General features: G+C 35.7%; 1 protein-coding gene across 1 annotated transcript in view; it reads left to right on the top strand.

The window, feature by feature from the left end:
- Window positions 1-19,654, top strand: part of TMF1 (TATA element modulatory factor 1) — a 32,157-nt gene that overhangs the window by 440 nt on the left and 12,063 nt on the right. The window contains exons 2-8 of the mRNA XM_038565875.1: window positions 3,262-4,457; window positions 6,237-6,340; window positions 6,947-7,073; window positions 9,706-9,811; window positions 15,494-15,636; window positions 16,077-16,243; window positions 16,529-16,685. Coding sequence (XP_038421803.1) covers window positions 3,262-4,457; window positions 6,237-6,340; window positions 6,947-7,073; window positions 9,706-9,811; window positions 15,494-15,636; window positions 16,077-16,243; window positions 16,529-16,685 — 2,000 coding nt within the window. The remainder of the gene's footprint in view (window positions 1-3,261; window positions 4,458-6,236; window positions 6,341-6,946; window positions 7,074-9,705; window positions 9,812-15,493; window positions 15,637-16,076; window positions 16,244-16,528; window positions 16,686-19,654) is intronic.

Below are 19,654 nucleotides of genomic sequence, written 5' to 3' on the forward strand. Positions count from 1 at the left end.
TGCGGGCAAGTGCCGCCTCCCCAGCCCGCCCGCGGTTCGCTGTGCTCCGGAGGGAAACCCGGGGCCCCGGGGGCCGCGGAAAACCCGCTGCTGATTTGTCGGGCTTGTTCCCCGCCCTCGGCCGACGTAGCTCGGGGCGCGAGCCTCCAGAAGCTGGGGGGCGGGGGCAGCCTGTGAAGCCCCGGCACGCGAGCAACAGGCCCCACCACTTGGCGGGGAGCCGGACGTGCCTTTCCGTGGCTTTCCCGGCGCCCACACAGCTCCTCGGGTTCGCCTGTCCAGAGCGGGAGGACGCGGCCGGGAAAGGACGCGCAGCCGGGCGGGGCGGGGGGGGGGGGGAGGTACCCCCCGTGCGGGTCGGACCAGGACTCTCCGACGGGCTGCGTCTCCCCTGGTCACCTCTCTTGAGCCGAGCCTTTCAGGGATCCTCAGCTGCTTTGGCTCTAGGTCTAAGGAACACTCCAGCATTTGGGTGTCAGGGATAGAAGGTGACATTTGTCGGGGGTGGGGGGTGGGGGTGGGGAGTCACTCAACTTGCTTTTCCCCAGATGCCCCCTGCATTTCTGAACTTTAGAGGCAACAGAATATACATGTTAGATGTAAGGGTACTCATTCTGTGTAAACCTGAGGCTTGAATCGTCTGTAGATGTAGGAAAAGATGTTAGGGTTCGAAGCCCACGGCCAGGAAAGAATTCTCAAGGTGCAAAAAGCACGGGGGCAGGACCCATGGGCAGAAGGAGCTGCCCTGGGATCGTGGGGAGTGGCCCGTTCTATACTTCGCGTGAGGCTAGCTAGTTAGGAAAAGGTCATTTATTACTGTTCAGTAAAAACTCAATTGTGAGACTCTTCAGAGGTATATCCATGGGTCATATGCTTGGGAGGGTTATTGCCAACATGTATCTTGGGGAGCCGAGATAAAGGGAGGTCCCAAAGGAATTTATAAATGTTAGAGTAAACTTACAGGATCCTGGGGAGGCGGGGGGTGTCAGGCTAAGATTGCCTTTGCCCTTAAAGTATTAACATCCAGGTAGCTGAGTTCCTAAAAGGAATGTTACTCTGCCTGTTTTAAGGACTTGTCAGTGGGATGCAAGTAGTACAGAAACGTAATGATTTTTCTTTTCGCCTTTGTGTCCCACATCAGGATTCACTTTTCAAAATAGGTTGTCCAGAATATCCATTTAGTGAAGTGCTATGAGTATTTGTTGCTCACCCATGTTTATTTTGCCTTACTCAAGGATGACCAGTGGATGTCAGATGACCCTGGGGTTTATAGAAAACATTCTTCAGTTTCTGCAAGAGGCAGATTTGACTTCTGTCTTTCATTAAGATGACCTGCTAAATTAAACTAATTAGCATACTTCATCTTGCTTGTTCTTTTGCATCTTTACTTACGGTTTTCTCATTTTTTAAAAAAGATTTATTTATTTATTTATTTATTTATTTATTTATTTATTTATTTATTCATGAGAGAGAGAGAGAGAGAGAGAAGCAGAGACACAGGCAGAGGGAGAAGCAGGCTCCATCCAGGGAGCCCGATGGGACTCGATCCCGGGTCTCCAGGATCAGGCCCTGGGCTGAAGGCAGGCGCTAAACCGCTGAGCCACCCAGGGATCCCCGGTTTTCTCATTTTTTTCATTGTTTTCGTATACTGGACCAGTGGGTATAAAACTGTGTCCCCCAATTAAAGTATCGTACATACTTATGAAATCATATTACAGAGTAGACTTTAATATAGGGCGTGATAGTTTTGGGGAGCTTTTCAGTGCTTGTTCTCTCCCCACCAACTTCAAATTGTGTAGAATTTGTGATAATTCTTCTCAGCCACTTTTGAATTTAGAAAAGGAAGAATTTTTTTAAAAAGAAATGCTGTAAGTATTTTAGTAAGTATGCCATTTTTTTTATCATTGGGTTTTTTAGTACCATGTATTTCTGTGACTGAATCATCTTTTTTTATCCAGAAGAAAGTTATTTTCTCTGTAGTATTTTTAAAAAGGCCTAGTGTAAGCTACCATCTATATAAAAAAATACTTCTTAAAAAATGCACATCTTTGAAATTCATATGACTTTTTTTCTTTTTAAGGTTTTAGTTTATTTACTTATTTATTTAAGTAGATTCCACGCCCAGCATGGAGCTCCGTGCAGATCTTGAACTCAGGACATGAGATCAAGAACTGAATTGAGGTCAAGAGTTGGAAGCTTAACTGACTGAGCTTCCCAAACACTCTTTTTATATTTTATTTTTAAGTAATCTGTTTATCCACAGTGAGGCTTGAACCCTCAACCCTGAGACTAAGAGGTACACGCTCCATTAACTGAGCCAGCAGGTGCCCTTGGAATTCATAAGACCTTCTAAATTCCCCCTAAATTTGGAACTTAGGAGGGGCACAAAACTTCCTTGTAGACTGAGTTGGGAGAGTGGCACTTGGAGAATGAACTTGTCATTAAGTGGATAAAAATGAATTTGTCCTCTAGAAGGTACTGTTCCCATCAGTTTACTTTGATCTTTAGAAAAGGACATTTGTCGGGATCCCTGGGTGGCGCAGCGGTTTGGCGCCTGCCTTTGGCCCAGGGTGCGATCCTGGAGACCCGGGATCGAATCCCACATCGGGCTCCCGGTGCATGGAGCCTGCTTCTCCCTCTGCCTGTGTCTCTGCGCCTCTCTCTCTCTCTGTGACTATCATAAATAAATAAAAATTAGAAAAGGACATTTGTCATGAATATGTTAGGTTTAGTTTTTGAATGTTACCCTTTGTCCAACTCATAACCATGTTTTATTACTGATATTATAAGAATAAAATTAATATGAAACTATCTGAATAGAAGGTAGGGTCAATTTGCTATGACCACATATGACCTGTGAGTGAGTGTACTGTCTGTTGTGAGATGCATCCTGTGTGTCTTAAACTTAGCATGAGTTATATAATGTATACTGGTACTCTCTTAATGTGTCATATGAGGGAATAACATACTTGCTTCTGGTAGGTCAGATCCATTTTGGTCTCCTAACCTTTGCTCCTAGTTCCTTTTGGGCAGATCCATACCAGTTTTCCTCTTTAGACCCGAAGTTCAACAATAACCTAATTAATTATACAGTCAGCAGGGAGCTTAACAGGTCCAAATTGTAAGTCGTAAAGCATAAGTTTCCTTTTTTTTTTTTTTTTTTAACTTTCTTTATATTGACTTATAATGATTGTAATAACATAAAATGTATATATATATATTTTTTTCTCTTTTAACACATATGGATATTTTCTCTTAAAGGAATAAGTCCCCCTGTCAGTGGAGGATGGGATACTTCAACCTGGGGGTTAAAGTCAAATACTGAACCTCAGAGTCAGCCGGTAGCCTCTCCTAAAGCAATTACAAAGCCAGTTCGGAGAACTGTGGTAGATGAATCTGAAAATTTCTTTAGTGCCTTTCTCTCTTCTACGGATGTCCAGACCATTCAGAAGAGTCCAGTGGTATCAAAACCACCAGCTAAATCACAACGACCAGAAGAAGAAGTGAAAAGCACTTTACAGGAATCCTTGCACACTGGACAGTCAAGAACATCTGAAACAACTGAGTCAAAAGTAAAAGACTCTACTCAGTGTGTATCAGGGGAAACTCTGGCAGTCGATTCTCTGTCACCTAAAACTGAGGGCAAGTGTGAAGAAACAATTAATAAAGAATCTGATATGAAGGTATCAACTGTACGTTTGAAAGTGTCTGAAAGTGTAATTAATGTGAAAACAACTGGAGAAAATATATCTAATATGTCTATGGCAGAAACAAAGGACATGGTTTTGGAACCTAAGGAACAAAAACATGAAGACAGACAGAGTAACACACCTTCTCCTCCCGTCAGTACCTTCTCATCTGGTACTTCTACCACCAGTGACATTGAAGTTTTAGATCATGAAAGTGTAATAAGTGAGAGCTCAGCAAGTTCGAGACAAGAGACTACAGATTCAAAATCAAGTCTCCACTTGATGCAGACATCTTTTCAGCTTCTCTCAGCATCTGCTTGTCCTGAATATAATCGTTTAGATGATTTCCAAAAACTCACCGAGAGTTGCTGCTCATCTGATGCTTTTGAAAGAATAGACTCGTTTAGTGTACAGTCATTAGATAGCCGTAGTGTAAGCGAAATCAATTCAGATGATGAACTGTCAGGCAAGGGATATCCTTTAGTACCTATTATAGTTAATCCTTCGACTCCAAAGACTAAAATAAATGAATCAGTTGAAGGAAAATCTGAAGAAGTAGTGAATGAAACTTTAATTATACCCAATGAGGATACAGAAATGGAAGAAAGTGGACGAAGTGCAACGCCTGTTAATTGTGAACAGCCTGATATTTTGGTTTCTGCTACACCAATAAATGAAGGACATACTGTCTTAGACAAGGTGGCTGAGCAGCATGAAGCTGCTGAAAGTAAGCCAGAAGCGCATTCTGAGAAGGAAGATGTTTGCAAGGTAACTCTAGAAACCAGAAAGGGATTTGGGGATATGCCTTATAGAGATTAAATCATTGTTTTTAATCACTGTTTATTTTTAACATTCAGTATTGTATGATGATTGCTACTGACTAAAAAAGACAGGCATTTTGTTTTTGTTTTGTTTTGTTTTTAAGACAGGCATTTTGACACAGGTGTAGCATTAAGGATTTTAAAACTGATCAATTACTGATACTAAATTACTTGAAATTTCTCTGCGGCAACTATGATAACATAAATCGCTATTTCAGTATAACTAAGCATAAAAAAGTCTCCATCTTGCGCCAGTACTGTTGAGTCTTTTCACCTATGGTTTTTGTATGCTGTGCTCGTTTGTCATTTTGCGAAGGATTGTCTTATGCAAATGTATATCTTCAAATCCTTTGTAGGTAAAGATGCTGAAACGAATATAAATATATGGTTTTTCTTACATCAAAAAAAATTTCGTATGTTCACATTATTTGTAGCAAATCTTAAGTGTAGTCTTTCATTATTGATGTGTTTCTGTTATTATTAATTCCTTGTTTGTTTTCTCTTTTATGTTATTTTGATGTTTCCCTGATAGCTATCTTACATGAATAAGAATGGGAAATGTCCAAGGAACAATGAATGGTATTGCTTAGGAATAACAAATTGCTTCTACCTAATACCTATAAAAGAAAAGTGGTGTAAATTCTTTAACATAAGTCACAGTTTTGGTTTTTCCTATGATTTTTAGATATAGAAATTGAGTTGGATTTGGCATCTTTAATAGACTCCTCTGAGATATAGGATGTCTTGAAGAAATGTCCTGTAAGTGCCATGTATTGAATTATTTAATGCAAAAAAAAAGTGCCAGATTCTGTTACTTAGGTTTAATATTATTCACAAATGAAATGCCATGCTCTAGCTATAATAGTGGTTTGAATTCCTGAAACCAATACTGTTTAGTATCAATAAAATAATTTTGAGCTACTTTCCGAAGGTAAGTGATTTCTAAATTAATCTAGACCTCAATCAGGTAAGACTATTTTTTTTAGTGCATAAAATCATCATTCCTCCCCTCATACACAACTTTATCACTACTTCCGCAAGACCTAAGGAGTAAGATATTCTAACCATTCCTTTTCGTTTAGCTTTATACTGGTATATTCTGGAGATTTTTTTAAGTTACATGTCTAATGATTATCTAAAATTACTTTTATTTTTTAAATGCAAAGTATCATACTAAAAAAAAAAAAAAGGTACACATATTTGGATTAAAGAATAATATGGAAAAACACTTTTATATCCACTACCCAGCAAAGATACAGAATATTACTAGAGGTTTAAAGCCCCCTTTGATCTTTTTTTTATTTTCTCTATTTCCCTTCCTCTTTTGGTGGATGTGCACATCTTTCCTAGGTTTTTGCTGTAACAAACTTGTAAATATTCTTGTATATTTATGCAAGACTTTTCTCTAAAGCATATCTAAAAGAATTTTCTACATTAAAGAGTGTGTAGATCTTCAGTTAGATATTGACTAATTGTTTTCCAATGTGGTTTACTAATTTATACTCCTACCAGCTATGTGGTTGCACTAATTTATACTCTCCTACCAACGATGTATGAGTTCTTGTTGTTCTGAATCCTCTGTGTTCTCAGTATTGTTTTAATTCCTTTTATGAGATAACACTTTTATTTATAATAGTGATTAGATTATCTTTACAACTTATCACCTGCATGTAGAAATGTTTTTTTCAGTTAAATATTTGACTTTTTGTATATTCTCCTTATTCAGAGAGTTGAATTTCTGAATGAAAAACTGGATAAAAGGGAGGCTCAGTTATTATCTCTTAGTAAAGAAAAAGCACTTCTAGAAGAAGCCTATGATAATCTGAAAGAGTAAGTATTTTTACAGATGTGCATAATTTTATGTTTTGCAGAGGCCTAAATACTTGGTTATTATTTAAGAATGTTTTTAAAACTAAAATGTTTAAAATTTAACTTGTGTACAGTTGTTGAAAATGGAATAATATTTCAATTCTCAACTATAGATTTCTCCTCAAATTATCTTTACTATATTACCTTTGGCACTGAAGAGAAGTATGTGGAAAAACAAAACAAAAAACCTTTTTCCTTTTTACTATTAGAGATTGAAAACTTGTATTTAAAGAAAACTATGATATTAGAAAAACACTGAATATTTGCCGTAAGGAGGTGGTTAGTAAAATGTTAACAGATTGAAAACTGAAAAATTTTGTTTACCTTTCTCTTATTTTTACACATCAAATATTGGTGACATTTTGACTTCTAATGGGTTTTCACTGAGATGTTTTAAAATAAATTAAGCAGATAATTTGTCTTTTAAAAGTTAACAGGCTTAAAACTAACCAATTTTAGTAAAGTATATATTGAAGAAAATGTTATTTCCTTTTGGAAACAACTGCACTCCTCTTGTTACCCTAGGAATATGTAAACAAGTATTTCTGTCTGTTGTTTTTAATTTAGTGAAATGTTTAGAGTAAAAGAAGAAAGCAGCAGCATTTCTTCCTTGAAAGATGAGTTTACTCAAAGAATTGCAGAAGCAGAAAAGAAAGTTCAGCTAGCCTGCAAAGAGAGAGATGCTGCTAAAAAGGTAAATGAAAGTTAAAAATAATATTAATTAAATTCAATACAGATGTGGATTTTTTGAGGGATGCATTCATAATATTTTGGTATGGAAAAAAGAAGATTAAAGGATACCATCTAGTATATTAACAAATTATAGATTTCTTAATACCTTTAGACTTACAGATTTTTGATACTTTAAACAAATCTAAACCAGTGTTTGTATAATTCATCTATAAGTCCCTTGTATATATAGCTAGGATCATTAGAATAATTTTCATAAATGATAATTTCATCAAAATAAATAAACCTAAGTGCACTGTATAAATTTTTTTTTAAGTATCATTACTCTCGTTTGTTACTAACTGCTTCAAATCTATGTGTTTCTTCAAGTCAAAATAATTTTAAAATAAAGGGATTGTAAGAGTTAGTGACTCTTGTGAGGCACAGTATTGATTTATTCTAATACAGGATTTCTCAGCCGCAGTACTATTCACATTTTGGGCTGGATAATTTTATGTTGTATGGGACTGTTCTGTGCATTGTAGGATGTTTACCAGCATCCAGGGCTCTAACTACAAGACACCAGTGTCACCCTCACCTCCGCATCTCCCAGTGCATATCCATCACTCCCTTCCCCAAGTTGTGATCATTGAAAATGTTGGCAGACTTTGCCAGATGTCCTCTTAAGAACAAAATCACTCCTGTTTGGGAGCCACTGTTTTAATTCTTACCATTTATAGCAGTTGGCTATTTCAAAAGTTGGTAACCAGATAAGGTTAGTAATTATTTCTTCTATCCCAACTCTTAGTAATAACATTTCTCATCATTAGCCCTTTTCAGCTAAGCTGCTTTCCTTCTTGACAGTGTTAATGTTTATATTTTTTCTTTGTATACTGTTACAGAAGAGAAGTAAGTCATATACTTCCTTCTGCCTAGGTTGCTTTAATTAGGTAACTCATGTCAGATACAATAACTTGACAATAACTTGAGACTACCTAACCAACTTACTTTTTCTTGTCCCTACTGTATTCCATCTGGACCAGTCTAATTGAGAAATCAGATTTTAAATAATGCTTGTTTTCTGTAATGTACTTTGAATTGTAGATCTAAGATAGACCCAAACCATTGAGTATAGGTGGGAAAAGCTTGGGCCCTAAGTTTTAACACGTTTTATGTGTACTGCTATATATGATCCCCCTACTTAGGATCTATAGGAAATTCAGGGTGAATTGAATTCCCTTAAGCGAAGAGTTTGCTTTTCTAGTGATGGAAAACAGATAATGTCAACACTTACATAGTACTAGGTAGAATGAAACAAATTAGAGATAAAAATGAAGAAGCAGTTTGGAATGGTATCACAGGATGAATTCTGACCGGGGGAATTAAGGAAAGTTTCATGGAAGGCAGGAGAGTCTTATTGGGCCTCGATGGATGAATCAAATTTTGACAGTTGGAAAATACACAGCAGTATTGTGAATGGTTCAGAGAATGGGCTTATGGGCTTTGTGGACTCAAACCTGGTTTCCAGTGCCTAGGTGGTTCAGTTGGTTAAGGCTCTGCCTTTGGCTTACGTCCTAGTCCTCAAGTCCTATTTCCAGCTCCCCGCTCAGTGGAGAGTCAGCTTTTCCAAAACTCTCCCTCTGCTCCTCTCCATTTGCGCTCTCTCGCTCACTCTCTCAAATAAATAAATAAAATATTAAGAAAAAACACCTGGTTTCAAGTTAAACTCTACCACTTAATAGCTCTCTGACCTTCAAAGTTTATTCAGTCTCTCAGCGTCTTAGTTTTCTTATTTGTGTAATTGAATAAAATACCTCCCTCATAGGATTGTTGTGAGGATAAAATAATGGGTATAATGCATGGTTTAAATACCTGATGTTAGTTGTTTTTAGCCGTTGTTTGGTTTCAGATCATTGCTTAAAACCTAATTTTAAGTATGATTATACAACACTTTTCCCATCACCATACATACTTCTCCATTGTGGTTTTGAAAGATAAACTGTCTTGACATGTTTGTGCTGAATCTCTGCCTTATTAAAGTAGGTTGAACCTTATTATGTTTTCTCTTATTTCACAATGCACTAGCAAGTACAAGTTTTAGATGAGGAAAAAAAAAAAACAGTGAAAAATAGAGACATATGTTCTTCCAAATATTATACTTCACCTGAAAAAAGTATGTGTATAGAGATACTCAAGGAAGGTATTGAAAGTTAACTTATTCTCATTTGCATTTGCATTTTTTTTTTTAAAGATTTTATTTATTTATTCATGGGAGACACAGATCGAGAGAGAGGCAGAGACACAGGCAGAGGGAAAGCAGGCTCCATGCAGGGAGCCTGATGTGGGACTCGATCCTGGGTCTCCAGGACTATACCCTGGGCCCAAGGCAGGCGCCAAACCACTGAGCCACCCAGGGATCCCCTCATTTGCATTTCCATATTAAAACTTGTTTATACGTTAATTCTGGTTTTCTGTGTTGTTTGAAAACTGTTTACTTAATTAACCAAGGTAATAATAAACTTAGTTTAACAGAATAAAACTTACAGATCTTTATCGAGAATTTGATTATTGATGACTTCTTTGGATATGGAAAAAATTGAAAAATATGCCCAGAATGAAAGTAATTCCTTATGATATTCACATTTTTTTTTAATTAGGAAATCAAAAGTATAAAAGAAGAACTTGCTACTAGATTAAATAGCAGTGAGACTTCAGACCTTTTGAAAGAGAAAGATGAGCAGATCCGAGGGCTAATGGAAGAAGGTGCGTAAAGTATTTAGTTAACTATGAAAAATACTGTAAGAATGGGAAAAATTCTTGCCACCTGATTAGCTGCTACTTCTTAATAAAAAACACTTGGAAGCAAGAAAAGTTTGTGCTTAAACCTCAGAAATGGTAGGTGACAATATATGGAAGAATGGGGAGCAATATATATAGAAGCAGAGATGTGTTATATGTAGCCTTCTTTTTCCTAGAGTAAAAAGAATAACTTGCTGAAAAATAAATGTGGTTTCATAAAAAGAGCTTTTTTTTTTTTTTCCATAAAAAGAGCTTTTAACAGGTTTTAGAGCTGTCATATGAAGCAAGGTATTTGAGGGCTATTATCCTGGAATTTATATAGTATTTTAATATCTGTCTTGGGTACTATGTGGTGTCATCATATTGTTTAGTTGTTTGATAGTGAACTTTTTGTTATACTCTTGTTTTAATTTTTCAATTATTTAACATTTTGTGAAAAGACTTAAAATTAGCAAGGTTGTAGAAATTAAATACCCTTCATGAGAAAAATTGTTATAAATAGACACTGTGTTAATTTCTTTATGTACTATCATAGGAAAGAAGGTAGTTTTGGAAAAGGTGATTAAATTTTTAAACTTTTTCTAGTTGTAAGAATTACACTTGCTACTTGGAGAAATTTTTAAAGTTTTAGGAGACAGAGGAAGAAAAAATAGATCATAACCCATTTTATAGGGAACTATCAATTTCTTCTAGTTCTTTTTTAATGCGTTTTTAATACATTGTTAAGCATAATTAAGGTTACGTATTTAATTTGTAATCTTTTACATTTTCATAATTCTTTTACATTTCCCTATGCTATTAAATGCTTTGCTAGCATTATTAATGGCTTTTCAAGTCCATTATATGGCCATAGACCATAATTTATTTTATTCTTTTTCTAATGTACATTTATTTCTAAAATGTTAATATTACAAATAGTTTTTAGATGAACATTTCTGTGCTTAAATCATTGAACTTAAGAGAATTTCCAGAGTCAGTGTTAGAAAACAATTGGAAACAGTCATTGTATTTGAAAAATGAGTTTTACCCTATTTTTCTTTTTCATTTATTCAGCTAATATTTAACAGTTGGTGTGTCAGATACTATGTTTGATACAATAATTCCTGTCCTTTAGGAACTTACAAACTAATGAGAGGGAAATGTAAGTATACAGATAATGATAATTATAAAACATGGCCTACACTGCAATAGAAGAATGAAGGGAGAGTTAATAAAAGAGATAATCATTATCTCAAGACATGTTAAGGTAGTGAACTGCCTGTGTTACAACAAGAGACTGAGGGGAAGGCTGTGTGCATGGTTTCTTTATTTTATTTCATTTCATTTTTATTTTATTTTACTTTACTTTGATTTTATTTATTTAGAGAAAGTGAGCACAAGCAGGCAGAGGGGCAGAAGGAGAGGGAGAAACAGACTCACTACTGAGCAGGGAGTCAGATGCTGGGCTCCATCTCAGGACCCTGGAATTATGACCCGAGCCAGAGGCAGACGCTCAACCAACCTAGCCATCCAGATGCCCCTGGTTTCATAATTAAAAAAAAAATACTTAAAGTATTTATATCGGGTGTCACTATTTGAGTATTTATTAATTTAGGTAGGAGGTGGGTTGATGTTCTCTTTTGCTTAATGAACTTCTTTATACTGAAAACAGAATGATTTCATATGGGATTATTTATTTATTGCTTCTCTATCCCCCAGAAGTATTTTTTTAAAAGATTTTATTGATTTATTTGAGACAGAAAGAGAGCACACAAGTGATGGGGGAGGAGCAGAGGGAGAGGGAAAAGCAGACTTCCCCCTGAGCCAGGAGCCCCATGGGGCTTGATCCCAGGACTCTAAGATCAGGACCTGAGCCGCAGACAGATACTCAACAGAGTGAGCCACTCTAAGCACGCCTCACCCAAAAGTATTTTTAAATTCACAGCTGAAAATCTGAAAGACTCAAAGCTGAAAGCACATTACAATGAGTAGCTGATTATTATCTTGCTTCATTAATTATTAACATCTAGGCACACCTACTTCATATCTTTCTGCCCACACATACACTTCCTTTTGCCAAACCATTTGAATGTAGGTGACAGATAAGAACATTCCACTTCTAGGGACACCTGGGTGGGTTAGCAGTTGAGCAGCAGCGTTTGGCTCAGGGCGTGGTGGTCCTGGAGTCCCGGATTGAGTCCCACTTGTGGGATCGAGTCCCACATCGGGCTTCCTGCATGGAGCTTGCTTCTCCCCTCCCCTCTGCCTATGTCTCTGCCTCTCGCTGTCTCTCATGAATAAATAAGTAAAATCTTTAAGAAAAAAAAAGAAAGAAAAAAAAATTCTTCTAAATTCTTTTTTCCCCATTTTATTGAGGTATAATTGACTAATAAAAATTGCATGTAATTTTTGATACATGTGTACATTGTAAAATGATTACCACAGTCAAGCTAATTAACATATCAATCATCTCTTGTAGTTAATATCTTTTCATATGAGAACTCTTAAGATCAATTCTGTTAGCAAATTTCAAGTGTATGATATAGTATTATTAACAGTAGTCACCATTCTATACGTTAGATCTGCAGAATTTATTCACCTGCATAATTAAAACTTGGTACCCTTTGACTAGTATCTTTACATTTCTCCCATCCCTGGTAACCAGCATTTTACTCTCTGCTTTTATGAGTTAAACTTTTTTTTATATTCCACATATAAGTAAGATCATGCAGTGTGTGAGTCTGGCGTATTTCAGCCTCCAGTTTCAGCCACATTATCACAAATGACTGGATTTTCTTCATTTTCAAAGCTAAATAATATTATTTTATATACACAGAGCCACTTTTTTTTCTTTCTTAGAATATTTAATGAATTGGGAAAATATTCACAATTTTAGATAGCAAAAACAAGTTGAGCATTTGTGTATAAAATACAACATTTTACTCAAGTATAACTACATACAGTGTTATATTAGTTTCAGGTGTCCAACATAGTGATTCAGCAATTCTATACATTACTCAGTGGTCACCATAATTACAGTCACCATCTGTCACTATATAACATTATTGTATTATTGACTATATTTACTATACTGTTAATTTATTTTCACTGACTTATTTATTTTGTAACTGGAAGTTCGTACCTCTTAATCCACTTCACCTATTTCAGTCCCCCACTCCCACTTCCCCTTTGGCAACCACCATTTTTTTTTTTTTTTTCTGTTTTTGAGGGGTTTTTTTGTTTGCTTGTTTTTGTTTTTTTGTTTTGCGTTTTAAATCCCACATATAAGTGAAATCATATGGTATGATCCTTTTAACATATTGTTGAATTCAGTTTGCTAATATTTTGTTGGGGATTTTTACTTCTTTGTTCACCAGGGATATTGACCTATTGTTTTGTTTTGTTTTGTGTGTCTTTGGCTTTCTTATCAGGATAATGCTGGCCTCATACAATAAATTTGAAAAATTTCTTTTTCCATTCTATTATTTGAAACAGTTTGAGAAGAATAGGTATTAATTCTTTATTAAATGGTAGAATTCAGCTCTGAAGCCATCTGGTCCTGGTCTTTTGAGGGAGGAGTCTTTTGATTACCAATTCAATATTGTTACTAGCAACTGGCCTATTCAAATTTTCTTGTTATTTTCTCATTCAATTCGGGGAAATTTTATGTTTCTAGGAATTTATCCATTTTTTTGCTAGGTTGTCCAGTTTGTCAGCATATAATCTTCATAGTATTATCTTATAATTCTTTGTATTTCTCTGCACACAACATTTTTTTTAGGCATTTATCCATTGATGGATAGGTTATTTCCATAACTTGGCTGTTGTGAATAATGCTGCAGAATGCACATATCTCTGAGATACTGATTTTAATTCCTTTGGATATATGCCTAGAAGTAGAGTTGTTGCATCATATAGTATCTCTATTTTTAACTTTTTGAGCAGTCTCCATGCTGTTTTCCATAGTGTCTGTACCAATTTATATTCTTGCCAGTAGTATACTAATGTTCCTTTTTCTCCACATCCTTGCTAATTCTTATCATTTGTTGTGTTGATAAAAGATATCCTTACAGGTGTGAGGTGTTTTGGCTTGCCGTTCTGTGATGATTAGTGATGTTGAGCACCTTTTCATATACTTGTTGGCCATTCATATGTCACCTTTTGAGAAAAGTCTATTCATGTCTTTTGCTTATTTCTTAATTGGCTTATTTGTTTTTTGCTATTGAGTTTTATGAGTTCTTTGTATATTTTGGATATTAACACCATATCAGATGTAAGGCTTGCAAATATTTTCCTCCATTCTGCAGATTGTCTCTTCAGTCTGTTTATCACTTCCTTTGCTGTGCAGTACATTTTACTGTGATGCAATCCCAGTTGTCTGTGTTTGCTTTTGTGGCTTATGCTTTTGGAATTATACCCAAAAAATCATTGCCAAGACCAGTGTCAGAAGGCTTTTCCCCCTGTGTTTTCTTCTAGTAATTTTAGTTTCAGGTATGTTAAGTCTTTATTTTGAGTTGACTTTCGTGTTTGGTGTGTCATAGGGTCCAGTTTCATTCTGCCTATGATTATCCAGTTTTCCCAGTACTGTTTATTGATCATACTGTCCTTTCCCCATTGTGTGTTCTTGGCATCTTTGTTGAAGATCAGTTCGTTGTAAATTTATTTCTAAATTCTGTGTGGATTTTCTAGGCTCTCTGTTCTGTTCCTCTGGTCCGTGTTTTTATGCCAGTACCATACTGTTTTGATTACTGTAGCTTTGTAACATGTTTTGGAATTACAAAATGTGATATTTTCAGTTGTGTTCTTGCTCAGGATTGCTTTGGCTGTTTGAAGTCTTCTGTGGTTCCACATGAATTTTAGGATTTTTAAAGAAATTTTTGTGAAATATGCCATTGTGATTTTGACAGATACTGCAGTGAATCTGCAGTCCACTCCTAAATTCATGAATCTCCATCTCCCAATAGCAAGTACATTTTGCTTTGCCAGCACAGCATCATAATCATACCTGAGAAAATCAGTATTAATTCAGAAGTGTACTCCGGCATATATTTCATCATTTATCTCCATTGTCTCTAAAAATCACTTTTATACTTAGTCATTTGTCTTGTCCCAAGATCTAGTCAAAACTTATATTGCATTTGACCATTATGTCCTTTTAGTCTTCCACCAATCTAGGAGAGCTCTCTTTTAGTCACATTGAAGACTTCTTAGAGTCCAGGCCTGTCCTACGTATTCTCCTTCTTCTTGATTAGATTCAGATAAAATTTCTAGTAAGAATTATCATTGGCGACACTGTGTACCTACCACTCCATTACATCAATAGATACCTAATATGCCACAATTGGTGATGCCAATACTGAATGTTTAGTTAAGGCAGTGACAGCCAGATTTCTCCTTGTAAAACCACATTTTTCTCTTTATAATTCATAAGTGATATGTAGGAATGATTTTTTAAGGTGTAAGTATCCTGTTACCTACCATCCTTCATCTAGTAATTTTAGCATTCATTGATACTTCTTACCCAAATCAATTTAGCATTCATGGTTACAATAGTGTGATTTTAAAAATAGTCTATTATTTTTATGTCACTGGTTAGATCAAACATTCTATCCTGATTCTTAAGGAATCATTGTTTGAATTTATTTATTTATTTTTTGCCATTGCCAGGAGAAAAACTTTCAAAACAGCAGCTGCATAATTCTAACATTATTAAGAAATTAAGAGCTAAAGACAAAGAAAATGAAAATATTATTGCAAAGCTGAACAAAAGAGTTAAAGACCTAGAAGAAGAGTTGCAACATTTAAAACAGGTGAATGTTAACCATTCTCTAAATATATGTATCAATCGTTATTACTTCCTATATGAACAATTGGCTGTAGTTTGTAAAACATTTAGAATAATTTATTGAGGTGTACCATGTGGGAAGAATTTGTCAAACAATTTAATAAATGAGTGTTAAAGTTTTTCTTCATTATTGTAACACTTAAGATTCCTGGAATACAAATATTTACTATGGTATTGTTATTTAAGGTTTTATTTATTTATCTGACAGAGAGAACACAAGCAGGGGGAGCAAGAGAGGGAGAAGCAGATGCCCCACTGAGCAGGGAGCCCCATGTGGGGCTGGATCCCAGGACCCCGGGATCATGACCTGAACCAAAGGCAGATGCTTAACCTACTGAGTCACCCAGACACCTTTACTATAGTATTACTTATTGAAAAATACTTTTGTCTGTTTTTACAATATAGGTTCTTGATGGCAAAGAAGAAGTTGAGAAACAGCATAGAGAAAACATTAAAAAACTAAATTCTGTGGTAGAACGCCAAGAGAAGGATCTTGGCCGACTTCAGGTAGACATGGATGAACTTGAAGAAAAGAACCGAAGTATTCAGGCTGCTCTGGATAGTGCATACAAGTAAGAAAATGAACAGATATGCAACCCATTTAAAATTAATTATCAGAATGGGATGTTGAAGAAATACTTTTTCTGTTATCTAATCACTAACAATATTTATAAACTTGGCTATATATGAACATGTAATTGGTCAAAGCAAGTACAAAAGAGTCCTTATTGTAGTTGGTATTTATTATGTGGTAAACTCTCCCTCATTGCATGAGTCTTATGGAAATCTACATGTAAACTTCACTAATTTGGCAATGTAATGAACTATTTTAAATAGAAATTATCTAATTTTTTAAGAGAACTTACTGATCTCCACAAAGCCAATGCTGCAAAGGATAGTGAAGCACAGGAAGCTGCTCTAAGTCGTGAAATGAAAGCTAAAGAAGAACTTTCTGCAGCACTAGAGAAGGCCCAAGAAGAAGCCCGTCAGCAGCAAGAAACATTAGCAATTCAAGTAAGCAACAGATTATGAGTTACATTAGTCTTTAAAAGAGTTGTGCTTTTGCAAATTAAAGAATACATTAGTTAGTTTGAATCAAAATATAAAGTGTTACTTGTGTTACATTTCTAATCTTACTGGATGCTTTTCTAGGAGTACTGGACTGTGCCAATCTTAATTATGTGTTTTTTAAACTGTTAAAGTAATGCTTATATTGTACTGTATTTCTTATTTTTTGTGACTTTCAGACTTAAGAATATTATGAAAAGCAAAGACTGCGTTACCGAACATATGCAGATAAATATTAAACATTCCTTATAATTTTAGGAGAATCCATATAACTCCTGAGTTTATTCTTAACATCTGTGGGAGTCCATGTAGTTCAGATAGAGGAGGAAAACTGAAATTTGTCAGGCTTTTTCTTTTTTCTAATTTTTTTTAATTTTTAAAGATTTTATTTATTTATTCATGAGAGACAGAGAGAGAGGGGCAGAGACATAGGCAGAGGGAGAAGCAGGCTCCCCACAAGGAGCTCCCAGATCCTGGGATCATGTCCTGAGCTGAAGGCAGATGCTCAGCTGCTGAGCCACTCATGCATCCCCAGGCTTTTTCTTATAAAATCATCAGTTGTTAGATATTTGGATTAGTTTCACTTTTTGGTTATTATGGTTAATACTGCTATAAACATTCATTTACAAGTTTTTGTATGAACATTTATTTTAAATTCTTCTAGACATATACCTTCAGGTCAGTATAATAACCCTATATATAACTTTTTGAGGATCTGCCAGACTTTCCCATAGCAATTGCACCATTTTATGGAATATATGCAATTTATGCAATATATGATGGTCTACATCTGCCAGTATTTGTTTGTTATTGTCTTCTTTTTTTTCTCATTATAGCCCTTTTAGTGGGTGTGAAATGGTACCTGATTGTGATGTACTTGTTTACATTTTCTTAATGACTAACGATGTTAACCATCTTCTTATGTGCTTACTGGCCATATGTATCTTTGTTTTATTTTGTTTTTTTAAAGATTTATTTATTTGAGGAGGGGGAGGGGCAGAACGAGAAGGGGAGAAAGAATCTCCAACAGACTCCCTGATGAATGAGGAGCCCAATGTGAGGTTCAGTCCCACAACTCTAAGATAGCTGAAATCAAGAATCAGACACCTAATGGATTGAGCCACCCAGGCTCCCCTGGCCATTTATATCTTACTGCAACTTCTTTGGAGAAATTTATTTGATTACTCAAATCCTTTGCCCATTTTTAAATTGGGATTTTTAAAAATTGGTGAGTTGTTAGAATTCTTTATGTATTCTGCACATTAGATCCTTATCAGATGTAGTATTTGCAAATATTCTTTCCCATTTTATAGGTTGTCTTTCATTTTCTTAATGTCCTTTGATGTAGACCTTTAACAATTTTGAAGTCTGACTTACCTATTTTTTTCTTTTGTTGCCTCTACTTTGAGTGTCATATTGAAGACTCCATTGCTTAACCCAAGGTCATGCAGGTTTTCACTTGTTTCCTTTGAAGAATTTTATAGTCTTAACTCTCACATTTAGGTTTTTTGCACATGGATATCCAGCTGTCCCAGTACCATTTGTTGAAAAGACTATTCTTCCCTCATTGACCCCAAAGCAGTTTTGATTTAATTTTATGCAAGTATGTAAAACATTTTTACATGATTCCAAAGTGAAAGCTATATAAATATATTAAGACATTTGCTTCCAACTTAACTCCTCCCTATCCTCTTTCTTTGCCTATAAGTAACCATTTTACTAGTGTTTGGGTTATTTTTTTCAGTGTTTTTATTTGTAAATACTAGAAAATGTAAATCTATACACTTACCTCCACACATATGTGGAACCTCCTTATGTGTGTCCTCTCTCTCAAATAAAATCATTATTTTATTATTTTTTAAAGATTTTATTTATTTATGCATGAGAGACATAGAGAGAGAGAGGCTGAGACATAGGCAGAGGGAGAAGCAGGCTCCATGCCAGGAGCCTGACATGGGACTCCATCCCGGTCTCCAGGATCCCGCCCTGGGCTGAAGGTGGCGCTAAACTGCTGAGCCACCAGGGCTGCCCTCAAATAAAATCTTTAAAGAGAAAAATCACCTCTATAAGTAATGTCAATTTTGGTTATTAATTTCTTGTCCTTATCTCTGATATGTATTTTTTTATCATTGGTATCATATATATATATATATACATATATATAATAGTTTTTTGTTTAAGATTAAATTATAAATTTTTCCATATTCCTTACATTCACCATAATTTTTTAAAAAGATTTATTTATTTTATGAGAGAGTGTGCACGCACAAGTGAGGGGAGGGGCAGAGACAGGGAGAGGGAGAGAAGCAGACTCTCAACAGGGGGCTGATCTCAAGAGCCTGAGATCACGACCCAGAGCTGAAATCAGGAGTCAGATGCTCAACTGACTGCCAGGCGTCCCCACATTAATCATAATTTTTAAAGATTTTTTAAAAAATTCATTTAGGAAAGACAGACAAGCAGAGGCACAGGCAGAGGGGAGAAGCAGGCTCCACGCCAGGAGCCCGATGTGGGACTTGATCTTGGGTCTCCAGGATCACGCCCTGGGCCAAAGGCAGGCACTAAACCACCGAGCCACCCCGGGGTCCCCTCATCATAATTTTTAATGAGAATATTCATGTTCTTTCAAAATTCACAAAATAGATTACTACTAATGGATATTTAGAATATTTCCTGTTTTGTCTGGTTTTGCTAGTCCAGCTAATAGTGTAGGGAGTATCTTTCTATGTTTAGATCTGCTTCTGTTAAGTAAATTCTTGAGACTAGGATAACCAGGTGAAAGGTGAGAGTTCTATGATTGCTTTAACATGTTGCCATAATGTTCTACAAAAAGACTGTTGTAGTTTACATTTGCAGCTGTGTATGAGTATAGCAGTTAGCTTTTATAGCTATTTCATTCTGCCTTACATTGCAAA

The sequence above is a fragment of the Canis lupus genome, chromosome 20 (assembly GCF_011100685.1).
Source record: "Canis lupus familiaris isolate Mischka breed German Shepherd chromosome 20, alternate assembly UU_Cfam_GSD_1.0, whole genome shotgun sequence".
Classification (NCBI taxonomy): domain Eukaryota; kingdom Metazoa; phylum Chordata; class Mammalia; order Carnivora; family Canidae; genus Canis; species Canis lupus.